The following is a 15,982-nucleotide window of genomic DNA, read 5'->3' as shown; positions in this document are numbered from 1 at the left end:
AAACAAAAAAATCACACAGCACAGTTCACAAAACACAAATTCAAGCTAAAGAGAAACTCTCCCAGGACAGTTAAGTAGCACTAATCACTGGGAGCATCTTCTCAGATTACAGCACATGAACCAAGCTCACTTCAACATAAGCATTCTCTACGATATTTCTGCTGAAACTGGTACTTCTTTGGGGGGGAGGGGGAGAGGGGGCTGGCCCCATACTATTACACAGTATTTTAAGCAGAAGCTAAAGAAGCATTTCCATAGAGGCGTTAAAGGAAAATACCCTGTGACACTTTCTGTAAAGTACTGTAGAAGTGAAAGGCAAGCATGTACGTGTTCCCATCCTATCAGTACTACTCTTCTGTCATTCTGTCAGAAAATAAGTAAAGAAATTAAATCATGGATCTGAAAACTAAATTAGCACATGATGAAAAGACATCTTATGAGATGTAACCTGTTATCAGGCCAAAAGGATTCAGGTTTTTCTAACAGTCAAGACTTGGGAGAGAAAAACCCTCATGATATCATTTCAATTTACACTGACTGACTGACCTTGCCAGAGAATCTGTGCTGCTCAGGTGATATAAAATCTGTCACAAAGAAATGCCTATTACTGCTACACAATAAAATGAGGAGATTTCTGAGCTGGAATATAGGAATTGACACAAGAAATAATGAATGATAATTTCTTTCTCTAGTATCTCTCCATGCCATCCCACTTCAATAGAAAACCAACAGCAACAGTCAATGCCAGAAAATGAGGCAGCATGCGATAACTAAAGAAAAAAGCAAGGTGAGAAAAGAAGGGACGTCTGTAACAAAGAGGCATTGAAGTCATAAAACGGTATGGAAAAATGGTATGGAAAAATGATACCATGTTGCATCAAAGCCAAACAGGCCCTATCAGACAGTTCTTCCAGGTACTGCCTTCCTTCAAGGTGGAACACGTAACTTGAAGCAGCACAAGCTTACTCAATATAGGCCTCAACTCAACAAAACATTAGAAATTAATGCCTTTAATTTTCCTGAGGGCACAGAAAAGTCCAGCTAGGAAAAGCATTGTACTTCTATCTTACAAGCAAAATTTAAACACACAAAGCACACTTTCCATCAAGCGAGTGCAACTTCTTGACCCAAGAAGAAGTTGATACAACTTTGGTGAACATACAGATAACAACTTCAAGGACTGAATGGATGGAAAGTATGGATGAAGGAAGCCAATTCTCCTCCCCCAGCCACAGCAGGCAGAATTGGCCTCAGAACACACTGGTCTCAGGGAAGGGCAGGATCCTCAAGCTGCAAAGACTGTACATGTGCTGGTCTTTCCTACCAACACAGAGGTGCTCCCAGAGGTATTGTTTCTTCTTTCTCTCAGGTTCTTCTGGTGCAGAAAGAACTAGAAGGTACTGTCTGTCTGGATTTGCTCTGGCTAAGTCCATTTCAAATGAAACAGGAAAGAGAAGGCTGAGCAAGTCTTGGTTCTGTGTGTTTATTTGGGAGGAGCAATTCCACAAGTAGTAAGAAAGAACTTTCCCTTAATAGTGGAAAGCAAATTCATGCTTGCAAGTTTTCAACCGACAGTATTCTGTGGGTACCTGGTATCCTGCAGCCCCCAGAAAGACAGCAAGGGCAGCAACAGAAATGTTCTATTACAGTTTATAACTGGCTGAACCATATGAAAATCTGTTCAGACTAGAATACGCTAGTAATATCATAGATATAAAGAAAAAAAGCCAGGAAAAAAAATAAAATAATTGCCCATATGGACATGAATTTCATTGGCCTTGCTGCTCCTGAAATAAAAAGACTTAGAAATGGAACAATGCTTAGAGACAAAGAGCTACTCTCTGCTTGGTGAGACTGCATCTGGAAAATGAGTGATGCTGGCAGAAGGCCATCTCTGGATAAAAGCTCACCCTGTGCAATGCCTCCTTTAGGCTTTTCTTTGGAGATCTAACATGAGTTAAGCCAACCCAAATACGTATCCCAGGCAAAGAAAGGCTCAGACTGAGCCTTAAAGTTCAGAGCCACTCTTTGAAACAGAGCAACTGATGCACCCATCCTGTAAAGTTTCAAAAGGGAGTGATGATGATGGGCAGTACAGGAGTGATGAGCTTCTTGGAAGCCAGATTGGACAGTTACTGCATATCAGCTCCAAACCACAAAGTTAAAGGGTAGTAACAAAATGCCAAGACACTTGGAACCTCTAACCAGAGCAGCTAAATCAATAGGTACTGATCAGCAAGATTTAATCACCAGCAGCTTATGAAAATTGACCACAGCGACCAGAAGAAACCAAGTGTATCACTTGTGGAAAAACACAGCCATCATAAAGACAGTTAACCAAAATTTTCTAGAGAGATCAATCTTTCAACCAGCGGGCTTTGTATTATAGCAATAGTAGGGAAAGCACAGGACCCTCCTTTTTTAGCTAATCACAATGATCTATCCTGCCCACAAGAGAGGCATCTTGCAGACCAAGTCCTGCCCTAAGTGGGATCAGAGCAGGGAGCCAGACTCACCTGTGGTACAGAATCCCTATCACCAAGCACCACACTCTGAAAAAAATCATGCAAACCTCTGTAGTTTGCATTCTTTACTTGCTGGCTCGCACAGCTGGCTCTGTAATTCCAGCAGCTGCACAGACATCTCTGACCCAGCAGAGCCAGTGGGCCAGGATAGGAACTGCACCATCTGAACAGCGCTTCCCCCACCTGCACCAGGGATGCCTGCCACAGCATTTTCCTATCTTGCAGGGATGCTCAAAGGACAAATGAATTGAAGTGTGGGAACTGTTTATAAATCATGATAAGGAAAGGATTATAAACAACTGAAAGAAGAGGAAGACTGAAGATAAAGATTTTTTATAAATTGAACTCATTTAAAATCATGCTGAGAACATCTGAGCATAAAATGATATGCTAACATTTGTCAGTTTTAGTGTACTAAAGCCACTCAAAAACTTAAATTCTGCAGAAAAAAAAATCAATGAAAATTAATGCATTAAAAATAAATATATGAAAGAATTTTCTCTAATATTTTTTCATATACATAAGTTTCTGAAAAAAGTAACTGTAGTCACAATCCAGTTAGGTAATTAAAATACTGATTGTTAATACTTCTAGACTACTTATTTGAACAACTGTTCTTTAAAGAACACTGAACAGACATTCTGGCTGGTAGAAAAAGAGTATCAAGATGTGACAAGATCACGTGTAATAGTTTTTGATCAAATCCAGCAGGACACAAGTATGAAAAAGTGCACAGAAATTTAAGATCTTATTTTGTTCCCTCAACCTATTTTCTGCATGTATGACTTAGTGAATTCTAGATATAGTATAAAAAATCACTGCTGCAGATCATTGCCTTTTGATCAGCGTGTAAACAGATCCATATATTTTACAATACAACTGTGTACAGATACTGTATTTAATGGTGTAGCTCAACTTTTTCCTTTACCTCCTTTTCCCTAGGAATGAGCCCCGTTTCACAGCACGTAAATGGGCAAGCGGACGTTATGGATGATACTGTAGGATTTCTAGATCCTTCTCAGCAATTTTTGGATGTTTATACACATATTGAGGTGACACTACCTTAGAGCACCTTCCTGTACTTTTGTAACATTCAAACACAGATGAACGTTTCTAACAGCATATATTTTAAAGAATGAATGTAGACATTTAACTGCAACAATGCTGTTTCTTTCTTCCTTAGAACTTAAAAAAAAAAAAAAAATCATCATTCTCATAGGCTCATCATTCTCATTTTAAATGGGGGTGAATAGCACTGCATACCCTTTACTTGAATTAGTCAGACTTAAAGTTTTTTCCTCACCACACACATCAGTGCTCCCCTTCCTGTAATCTGTACCCCTGAAAGAATAAGCCACCCCTCAGAGGAGCAGGCCCTTTGTATGGGACTATTTCCAGGGCGTCCACAACAGAGCACAATAGAAACAAGACCATCTGCAAATCAAAGACAACTGAAAACAGCCACGTTAACAACAAGACGTTCTGTTCTCTATATAATTCCCTTAGACTTTATTAGTTGCTTCCGGATCACTATCAAATTAGATTATTCTGCTTATTCCATTCTTATGGAAGGCTTTTGAAATTTAATCAGGCAGTTATCCATTAGCCCAGCGATTCCCTGCTTCCGTGCACATCCCACTTAGGACCTGAGCACCACTTCGCTATCAGAAATGAGAATACTACTCTTAAGTAGTGTTTAGCTAACATTGGCCAGGTTAGCAATAAGGGTAAGGATTTTTTAATTCCAGGAACTTCTGTTCGTTGTCCCATCACGTTATGAGAACTACGCACCCCCTGAAAGCTGCCCTGTGAGCAAGGTGACCTCCTGTTCTCCACTCCAAATAGGAATCCTGGAGAAACCCTCTCCATACACAGCATGCCTTCTCTTTTTAGCATAGTGTGGGAGGTTGATGAATAAGAAACTAAACGAAAAGGTCCTTTCCGCCTGCAACAATAATGCTTCAAACTACTTTTAGATCCGCGTTCCCTAAAATTAAATTTTCTTTTCTGAACACAGAATCTGCTCACAGAATCTTTCTCTAGCTCTTTACTAGGTTATAAAAATGGTATCTGGAGAGACTGGCAGAGCTTTAATCTACCCATAGGGAATGTCTCCTGTATCGTCAATATTTCTCTAGACCAGCAGCCAAACAGGACATAATCAAGTCTTGTTCACAAAGCCCATTTTTACAGTTCTATAATCATACTGTCTTATTTTCAGACAAAAGTTGTTTAAAACAGGATTTTATTATTTTTTTGTTAAGCTCTGACGAAACAGGTGTGAGTAAACAATAGATTTCCCAGTTCGACCCTACTGAACAGGTAATCAGACTCAAATATGAGAAGTCAAAAAGCCCCCAAAACGCAATTCTGTAGATGAGTTTAGAATTTGTATATGCTAGTGTATGTGCAGCAGGACTTAACACCACTTGGTGAAGAGTCTGAATTCTGCAAAAACCTACAACAGTTAGCAAGAAAGAGCTTGAACATAATGCTAGTTATGTGCTCATATAGTGGCAAATGCACGGCAAAAATCCTGAAACCATCTTACGTTAAATGCAATTACCAGCAATGGCATGCAGGAATCTGAATTCTTTGTATCAGTGGAAATTCAATGACAATGTCTTAAATAGGGATTTCTACAGAGGGGGAAAAACATTTAGGTCCCAGTACATAAGGAAACTGGGTCATGCAGAGTTCTGTCTTCAAACAAGGGACTACTCACATGTTAAAGGGAATGTTTAAATTCTTCAGTGAAGGCAGAATGCTGGGCAACTTCCAAAGCTGAAATACTTTGCTTTGAACAGAAACAAAAATTATGCAACTGAAAATGTCTATTTTAGATCTTGGGGGGGAGGGGGGTTGGCGGGAATTTTTTTTTTTTTTTCCCCCCTAAGTCATTGAATACACTTAGAGTAAAATCTACAATCATTATAGAGACACCTTTCCTTTTAAAGGGATTTGGCTTTTTTTTTATTATTATTTTTTTTTATTTTCTGAAAATAGTTTTGAGCATACCACATCTACACCCAATCAGGTCACTTCCTGTGTATGTTGCAAAACATATAGAGACAAAATAAGCGTGAGAGCAGGTTGGGCAATATCTCTGGAAGTAACGGGAAGAGCATCTGTAACACACAAAGAGCTGTTTAACATTTTCGTAGCAGTGAGGACTACATGACTGTCCTCAAAGTATGCATGTTTTACAATTTCTAATCCTAAAACATAATTAAGTTTTATGTAGATTTATCACAGAATTATTATCAACAAGTTGTTTTAGTTTGTAAAAACATAACATTTTCATTCATTTTGTTTAATTGGTGTTCAGATTTTCAGCTTACCACTATTTTTATGCACTTAGCCAAAAAAATCATGCATAACATTAAGTGGATCTCTGTTAGAGTTTACCTATGCGATGATGCTTTGAAATGCAGCACAATGCTTAGTGGAGTGCAACAGTCACGATTTCTAATAGAGAAGTCATCACCAGTTTTAAATAGGAAGCAGTCAGGAAGCTCAGAACTAGCTAAAGAGAAATTACAGGAGAAATAGGACAGTATAAAAGGGAAAGACACGCCAAATGACAACTGTCCAACACGTTATTCAATAAATATGTTAGTGTGGACAAAGAACAGTTTTTCAACAGCGTTAGAACTAAAATATTTATGAAAACGCAGATTGGATTTTACTTCACGCTTAGGCACACTTGTCTGGGACAATTCCCATGACATTTCTTGCAATTCCTTTTCAGTTACTCATTAGAGAATCAATAGGGCTTCATTAAAATTAAAAATATAGGACAGTATACTATTTTTTTTCTGGTTACTATATCTGTAAAGTAGCTAGGACGAGATGTTTTCTGTTCAAAAATTAGCCAGCCTACTTCGAAAGCAGCAACACACTTGCTTTTCATTGACAGAAAGCATTTATTTAGAACAGTATTTACATTTAACGATTTTAAAAATAAATGTACAAGAGACATTAAAAAAGGAACAGTAATTATAAGAGAAATTCTCATCCTTCTTAACATAATCAGCTCACAGGAGCCAAAAAAAACACTCCCTCATGGAGAAACTGTCCCACAGTTTTATACTGCTTGTTTTCTGGCACCTTCCTTTCAAGTACCTGTTACTAGCCACTGGATCTGAAATAGTCTGCACAGCATCTAACGAGCGTTTGCAGTCTGAAGCCATCAGACAAGATGGCTCTCCTCTTTAATACTACATTGCAATTACTACATAATGCCATGCAGGAATTGTGTGAGTGGAACAGTGTCTAGGAATAGAACAACTGGCAGGCCCTGAAGGAAAGAAAAAGTGTAAACTTGAGAGATAAAAAAAATCAATGATTTTGTTGATCGTTAGTCCACAGTTTCCACAGATTTGTGTCTTTTTATTTGGGCATAAAACAAATTTGCTGGGCAGCATGTTTTTTTTTGTTGTAAAAACACCAAACATATCCCAGAAAAGCATGAGCTTTCACTATAAAATGTTCCTGGTGAAGTCCTCCAAACATAAACTACACAGGTGTTTTTGGAGTATGCTGGTAGTGTGAACCACCAAGTTCAAAAAGAAAATGAAGCAATGTCACAAGTCTGATTAGAATGTCAAATACTTTGAAGCTTCACGACAGTTTACCTCAAAAGTAACTACTCCACTGTTGTTCAGTCAGAACATGCACTTATAAAAAAAAAAGGGGAATGTGCTAAAAACTGATGCCTAATAAGCGAGGTAAATTTAAAATGCACTGATCCAACAGTAGCTACAGTGTTGTTGGTTTTTTATTTTTTTTTAAATGCATAGTTAAGACACTTGCTCATCACTTAATTACTACGAATGTTTACCCACTTGCTGCCAATCAAAGCGTCAAAATCTCCAGCCTTTCCACCTGCTTGTCAAGCCTTTGCATGTTACACCTGATCTTTATTATACACACCCCTAAGGAAAGTCTGAGATTTTTAGAAGTAACACAAAGAAGGAATGCCAAAAAAAACAGCATTGATTTAGACTAAATTGTAACTTAACTTGAAGCTATCACAGAAATTTTTTTTGGATCCTAAAATCCATCAAGGCAATTTAGCAAAAGAAATTTTGGAAAAGAAGGAAATTAGGGCACACTGCAGAATTTAGTACCAGCTGACCTCAAGCTCTGGACTCCGACTGCAATTTCAGTCAAGGACATAAGCAGTAGAGATGGAATATTTAGTTCCAAACTCAGGGAAGAGAAACGTATTTCCACAAAAGCTAACAGTAACCATCAATAATCATTTTCTGTACTTCTTTTCTTTAGCATCCTGTTAGAAGTTCTCTAAATGTCTGCTGGCAATTATGGCTGTCACAAGAGAAAAGCAGAGCTCAAATACTTAGTTTAGAGGTTAATCCCAGTTTCAAACCAATGTTATGACCAACATGAGCAGACAACGTTCTTAGCAAGCTGCTAAAACCAAGGATTAATTTTGGTGGACCACAGCTAAAGAGGCGGTGGGAAGTTTTTATCTAACTTCATACACCCTTGCTCCCAAGCAAACACAGAATCCTTTAATAAAAATGCCCAATCCAGAAGGACTACTAAAATCTTTCAGTTAACTTGATCTTCCTTGTTTGAAAGAATAGGTTTCAGCGTCACTTATGGTTATTACTAAAGGGCAAGTTCCTACTTTAAATCCCATTGAGAGAAGAGATACTACCAACTCTCTCTTCTACTAGAAAGATTACTTTTAGAGACAGCGACGATCATCTGGGCAGTCACAGAAGAGGAATGCTTGTTAGGTGCTTTTCACTTCAAGGAACAGCATATATACACAAACCTTTTTTCTTGCCAACAAAAAAAACAGGTAAGCTACATTTGATAGCAACTTTACCAACATAGAACATCCCATAAGTACAAGACATTTATAATTTTATCCAAAGAAATAATGATTTTAGGTAAAAAGAAGTTAGAGAACATATCTTCTTCAGTTCTAGAACAAATACCCCATGAGCAACTGCTCTCAATAATAAGTGAAGAGCTGACCCAGGGGTAAGGTGGGGGGACAACAGAAGGACGGTCAAATTTGGTGTAGTCTCTAGGAAGGAATTTACTGGTTTCAGACAGAAATCCAGGCAATTAGCAAGTACAAGAAATTCAAGAAGGGATACACAGAGATCATTTAAAATGCTCTTTGCACTCTACACTACCACCAGGACTGAGCAAACTAGGAAGCAGCAGGTCTACTGAAGTAAACTGGCGGCAGAAAGCATTGCACATGACATTGGCCTGAGTTAAAAGCACTGTTCTTTCTATACAGAAGAAAAGCTGAATAGAGTGGAGAATTCTCATCTCAAGGGCAAGGGACCAATTTTAAAACAACATAAAAAAAAAAAAAAAAAAAAGAGAAAGGGCTGTAAATTATGAAGAGAGACAAACACTCGAAATGAGCAGTGTACCAGTAACAAAAATTAGAAAAAAATGGCATGTAACATACAGTGACTTACAAACACGTCTGATCCGTTACTGAGCTTGGGGCTAACAAAGAGAAACAAGGAGATTAACATGAAAAAAAAACATTTTCAGGGCAAAAATGCAATTAAAATGCTGGAGCAAAATGATCTGAATAGTGTTGCAGGAACTTGATAGAGCTAATAGCTTCCACTGAAATTCCAAGTAGCAAAGAAAAAGCTGGGCTCACAAGAGATAGAAACAAGGATTGTTTCATCATTGTCTTGCTTCAATTTTCTGCACTATTGATGCCCTTTTACCTCCTTGTATTTTCCTCAGCTTTCCTCTATCACCACTACATCTCTGGATTCAGTTCTCTTTCCAGCCCCCTATTAGTTATGATATCTTTTGCAAAATCTTTTCCTCATTCAGATTTAAAAATTACACTGAAGTCCCTGTTTAAGCAGGGAAACCCAAAACTTACTTATCTTCTAAAAATAGGTCCCCTAATTAAGGGACTGCTGTGTAGAGAGTGTGGCTGTATAAATATAAATGAAGCTCTATAAAACACCATGCACACCCATGTACCACTTTAAATTCCACAAGCACATGAATGGATCAAACAGTAAAACTCTTTGCGTGTGATGGTGCTGAAAACTTACCAGGGATTTTGCGCGATAAAACCTAACGAAGAAAGGGAGAGATGTCAACAGGAAGAAATGGGATAAAACGATCCAAAGAGTACTTAAATAATTCTGCTACGTGAAAATCAGGAGAAAAAAATGGAGAATGTAAAAGTCGACATAGGTGGTTATGAGACAGAAAGGCCAAGGGGACCTATCAACAATTTAAATAGGGTTGCAAACAGCATTGAAAACAATTAGTGGAAAATGCTGTTTTCAGCTGACATCAGAAGCAATGTGAACAAAATCAGCAGGATTTGATCTTAAGTGCAAGGGAAAAAAAGCTTTTCTTCACGTAAAAAAAAAATACAGGTGTGAAACAGATTGCCTATGATACCATATTAAGAGACTGTTCTTTCAAGACTGGAATAAAGAATACAGCAATTAAATAAGCCCTTCCACACCATATTAAATACAGATGGATTAGATGCTTCTTTGAATCCTACGTTTCTTGAAATGACTACAGGTTAGATTTTATTTTTTAAACTAATTCTTTCAAATAAATAACAATAAAAAAGACATTTGTTTTGCAACCAGCATTAAGTGTGCTGTTTCCCTCTGTAATGCAGTCTGTGACTGAATCTGTATTTGAATCTAGAGGGGCGTGTACACAGTAGCATGTTAAAAAGCTCCAAAACAAGCATAGGAAGAATGATGTGGAGGTTTGCAGGACAGTATCATAAAAACATAACAATCACACATATATAATAAGTGGATATTCTTGTGAATTAAGCAGAAAAGCCTTCAATTCAAAAGCCACATCTACAGCTGGGGCAAATAACTCAGGATGTTATTGTACGCTCCTCCATGGAAACACCAGAAATATTGTCTTGATCTTTTTTTTTTTTCTTTTTCTTTTTTTTTTTTCTTTAAAAAAAAAAAAAAAAGGCAGGGAAGAAATTAAATCATTATATAAAATACGCAAACCCAAATGACGTGGACAAAAAGAAGAATCCAGGATAAAAAATGTCCATCTATTTTTAAGTGCAAGCATAGGAGAAAAGGAAGAGATTATCTCCTCATCAATGCTGAGGAAAAAAAGAAAACTTTTTTTCTGAAACATTCGTCTTGCCTGCAGATTTTTAAACTCAGTCATCTTTGTTACAAGAATAGACAGAAGCAATCATATTAGTACTAAAGATTTTTATTATTCCTATTCTGGAAATAAAAGTTGAAAATATAAACAAGTTATCCATGGGATACAATTACTTCTTGGTTTTTAGAGCAGTACGTTATATGAAAACACTACCACAAAAGCTAGACCTCAACCATGCAAAAGCCAACAACAGATGTGTTTAAAAAAAAAAAAAAGTGGGCTCAAACCACCAAAAGAAAATGTCAAGTAGATAATCAGTTTAAAATAAAAGGCTAAACGTAACAAGTGCTTACTGCATGGATGTGATTCAGAAAGAAGTTATTTCCTAAGGAATCTAAGTTACTCTCAATATTTTTTGTAGCAGTTCTTGAAGTGTTGTTTTTTTGTTTTGTTTTTTAAATCTTACATGAAGAAATGAGGAAGTAAATATAAAATACCTTTTCAGACTCAGAAAGGTACAAACCAGTCCACGTAATACCAATGAACTGGGACCATATATGAAAGTAAAGACAGAAGACAGAAGCAAAAAGGCAGTACTTTTAGAAAAAATGGGACACATCTGCAAAATAAAAGAAAGAACAAAGTATGCACGTTAAGAATGTAAATAGTGAGGGAAAAGTCATCACCAGGAAAAGGTTGCTAGCCTGGCCCTTGAAAGGAACTGATCTGTGCTCTTCAAATAAAAAACATTTTACAGTACTGCCTGTGCTGTGTACAAATACTCAGGCTGTGGAATGGAAAAGTGCTGTATTTCTCTTTAAGGAAGCTGGACTTTAGAAATCTTCTGTAAAATAAAGTTATTGATAAATAGAGGTAGTGACTTCGCAAGAGATAGTTAAGTCTCATCTCCAGTTATGCAGATAATTCTCCATACGTGGTCCCATTCAAATGCTAACAGAAGTAAAGATAAAAAAAAAAGATCACTTTCATGGAAGACAGCGTCATTTTTGTTTTCGAACAGGCTACATTAACGCATGACATTGATAATGAAGTAACCACAGAGGAAACTGAAAGAGGTATTTCTTGGCAAAATGATGCAAAAAGATGACAGCTCTGCCAAAATCACATTTTGATTTTTAATATATTGGTTAATACAGCAACCCTGTACTTGGGAGCATCAAAGAGCATTTTAACCTTAAAAATTATTTAAAAAAAAAAAAGAGGAAGCTTTAGCAGGTATAACCCATGTCAACAGTTTATTTTCAGTGCAAGTTAAAATACAGTTATTGCTTTAATACACAGAATACACCTTCATTAGACTAGCCTCTGGTTTTGGATCACATATTCCCTTGTGAATTATCTACTGCTAGATGCAGTGTTACAGGTGTCAACGTGTCATGAACATGGTGACTGCGACACAAGCACTACAGTGGAGGAAAAAGCACAGCAGGTTCAGAAATACCTGGCCTTAAGGAAAAGTTTCTGGATCTATTGGAGACTGGGCTTTAATTATTTGTATGCCTTCAGCAGTATCCTAACCTCCCCAAGACAGCACAAAAGTGAGGTTGTTTGTGCCCCTGTGTCAGAGCATCTTTCTCATGAGGTAACATGGGGGGCTAAGTTCTTAGAGTGAGACACGCAATGCATGACAGATGCATCCTATGGTAAAATAAACAGCAAAAAACATTATTCCTGCTACTGTGTGCAAACAAGTAGACTTTAAATAAAAGCCTGACATACCTCACATAGTTTTTATGAAGAGATTTTTATTCTAGGTGAATGAAAAGAAACTTTTTCTGAGGGACGGATGTCCTACATGATTAATACAATTTACCACCTTCCACTACCAGCAAATTTATTCAGACTGGTTGGAACTGGAATTCCATTCACCCGCCATCTGATCAGAACACATTCCTTAAACCAGCAGGATTAGCAGCTGCTACCGCACAGATGTCCAATTCACAATAATTGTCACCAGAGAGTATAGACTATAATACATTGAAAACATTAATTTGCTTTTCACTCCTACACGAGTCCTCTTGTCTGTGCAAGGATTGCAAAGAGCAGACGTGGCAGGAAAAATATTCTGATGCTCTTCATGTCTACTAAATTCAATATTAATTTCTAAGTTTACCAATCTTATTTACTAGTATTTCTAGTAAATAATTTCTACGGAATAAAATACTATCATTAGAACCTTCTTTAAGTTTCAGTGAAGTGCTATGGCTTTCTAGATGCTACCTGATGTAGCTACAGTGATAATACCTGATAGGATGGAGTTCTGCAGACACCAATGCAAGTTCAACCATCATGCAGAACAGAGATTTCATTACCAGTACTTCCATCTAGACTTACTGGGCACAGAGATCATTATGATGAAAATGTAGACTGAAACATATACAGTTAAGTGCTCGTAGGCAGGAAGACTGTATATTTCTTGAAGAATTCCTTGATGCAGGAAAAGTAAAATGGTAGTTGGAGGGAAGCACACAGCATGTGAAGAAGCCTTTGAGCAAGCAGGATTTTTTTTGCAGACAGAAAGCAGCAATTACATATCTACAAAAACGGCAGGACAGCACCTGCTATTTAAAGCCGCTACCATTCCAATTTTTGTAGTGTGAACAAAAATTCTAAGTTTAAAATTAGCACTAAAAATTCTGATTATGTTTTTGTAAGTGCCTGGTTTTAAGTCACCAACAAGCATAACACATACTGCAGAAATGCTTACATAGATGATAGGAATGATATTTTTTTCTCCACTTCTTTGGAAACAAGTAATATTCCTGGTAAGTTTTGAATGGTGTGAAAGAGAACCTACCTTTGCCCAGAGATCTCCAGACTACAACTGTGGAGCATAAATCAATCTAACATAATAAAAAAGGCATCTGAGCAAATGTATCTTTTTATTTTCCTAGTCTCAATACCACATGCTTACTTTCAAGTGTCAGGAGAACAGGGACTTCCCAATGGAGAAGGTGATCTACAGAAATGCACATTCATTCACGTTATTGATATTCCTAACCACTAGAATAGGGAATAGCAAAGTAATAATGATTATGGGACTATATGCATTGAGAGAGAACACTTTATACATTCACCTTAAGTAGGTGCAGTTACTGCTAGAGAAGCAAGATGTAATTGTTGCAGTGAGAGTTTAAGACCACAGAGTGAGATCTGCTGGAAAAAGACAACACCTGGTGATTATCAGCTATGTTAGCTGACCTAAAATTAAGCAAGCTAGAGTCCTTAGGACAGATGTGGATTTTTTTTTTTTAGTTTTTACTTTAATCTTCTTTCCTAACTATACCAGCTGGTCTAATTTAAGGTGTTATTTCTGCCTATGCATCCTGTATGAATAAGACAAGAAGGCAGGCCTAAAGAAAAAGGCAGGATTCTTATTGACCAGGCACAAACAGCCAGCAGTGACACACTGCAGCATATCAAACAGCAGACCAAGTCAATCTTCAGAAAATAGAATCATCACATACTATGTTGTATCCAAATGTGTCTGGTAGCTGCCCACGAATTATCTCATGTGCAACTGTTTGTCAGTAATTACAATTCAGAATGAAGAATTACATCTACAGATTTTAATGTGCTTATTCCTTTCTAAACTCATCTTTAATAACCCATAAGGATTCTTGCACTTTCTTCACATGGCGCTTCAAATTCAGTTTCTTTGAATTTGTTATTCCTTCAGAAGCATGGAATTTTTGAGAAAAATGGAAACACCAGAGTAAATATAGTTTGAACTTTTCAAGTGCTTGAAATAGCTTGTTTCAAGACAAAGTAACTTCTGATTTCCTATTTAAGATAATTTACAGTCTCAAAGTCCTAATATTTTACAGTCTTTGGTAATATGCCTAAACATGAAAATTAAATATTTTGTCTTAGAGATATAGGACAATCAGGACTTGGGATAGTGTACTAAATTGGTCATGACCATTCTTACGTTGTTGCTCAACAGAAAAAATATACTTAACACCCATTTCACCTATTCATAAAGAATGATGTTTATAAACATACGAGGTCTACTTATAGCTCCTCTGCAGAACTTAGAAAGATGCTCTAGAGAAATGTATGTTCAAGAACGGTAATAACAAAGTAGATTGGCAAAATGATGCTCATTCAGTTTAGAGTAAAGCAGTATCTATTTTTTTTTTTTTTGACAGCAGTCTATCTTACCTTTGCACATATTTTAAGGCTTTACAACACTGTATATACAATATATTTCAGGAGTAGATAATTTGGACACAAACAAGGAAGCAGAAAGCTAACATTAAAATACAAAGTCTGCTGCTGGGTAATATTATAAAGGCTAGATCTTTTTAGATACTGACTGAAGTTAGGTATGTATACAGTACAGTGAAGTAAAACTAAAAATTAAATCATGAGGATTTTTGTTCCTTTCTCTCCCTCTGTTTTGCCAGATGGAATTCAGTATCATAAGATCAGAGTATTAAGTCAGGTTGGAAGGAACCTCAGAGTTCTCTAGTTCAACCTCCTGCTCAAAGCTATAAAGTCAGAAGAGGTTGCTCATGGTTTTATCCAGTTTCGTCTCGAAAGCCTCTATGGACAGAGACAGCACGGTATCTAAAATTCTGCTAAACTCTCATTACACCAGTAAGAGAATGCAAAAAACATGAAAAATCTCCCAGGTAAAAATGGGATTTTAAATGTGCTTTCCACTGGACTGGATGAGGAGATATGTTTTGTGTGTGTGTGTATACATTTTAAGAACTACTAACTTATCTAGAATACTTATTTCTATAATGGCAACATACTTGGAACATCAAATGAGTTTCAGCTCAAACTTTAGATTTGTATTTATATGGTAAATTACTTACCTGTGAATACCAATTATACATCAAGCTGTGCTACGTATCTCTAAATATAAAAGAACTGTGGAAGTTCTCTTTTCAAAAGAAAACGTTTTACTTTCATATGAAATTGGAATTGGAAATGAATTTTCCACTTCATAATGAATTGGAAAAAGAAATGAGCATTTGATGAAAAATAGTTCTCAATTAAAATTGGGCCTTGTGTTAAACCAGGATTAATGAACATGTCTTGCTATGTAAATTCTCAACCTTAGAAGAGTAAATACTTATCAAAGCCATGCCTTCCTGAAATCTTGAGGCACGCAGAAAAATAAACCAGAATAGGATCACCTTTGAGAGGACAGAAAGTCAGCTATAAAGAGAATTTAAAATGTACTTTTTTAAATAAATATTTACACTTGATTTTCCCTATCATTGTCTAGAAATTACTATTAATAACAACAGAGTCTACATCCTGAGCTACATTTTTCCCCCAATTCA

The 15,982-nt window shown here is 36.7% G+C and overlaps 1 protein-coding gene across 3 annotated transcripts in view; it reads right to left on the bottom strand.

The window, feature by feature from the left end:
* The window catches only part of WDR33 (WD repeat domain 33), a 67,321-nt gene that overhangs the window by 19,195 nt on the left and 32,144 nt on the right, over nucleotides 1-15,982 (bottom strand). The window contains exon 8 of one of the 3 annotated variants that reach the window (XM_082767725.1): nucleotides 10,519-11,612. The exons of the other annotated variants lie outside the window; for them this stretch is intronic. Coding sequence (XP_082623851.1) covers nucleotides 11,557-11,612 — 56 coding nt within the window. The 3' untranslated portion in view covers nucleotides 10,519-11,556. Of the gene's footprint in view, nucleotides 1-10,518; nucleotides 11,613-15,982 lie in introns of those variants that run through there. 3 annotated transcript variants of the gene reach the window in all.

This window comes from Aythya marila (genome assembly GCF_965140915.1).
Source record: "Aythya marila genome assembly, chromosome: 9".
NCBI lineage: Eukaryota > Metazoa > Chordata > Aves > Anseriformes > Anatidae > Aythya > Aythya marila.
This window is presented reverse-complemented; position numbering and strand designations above follow the sequence as displayed.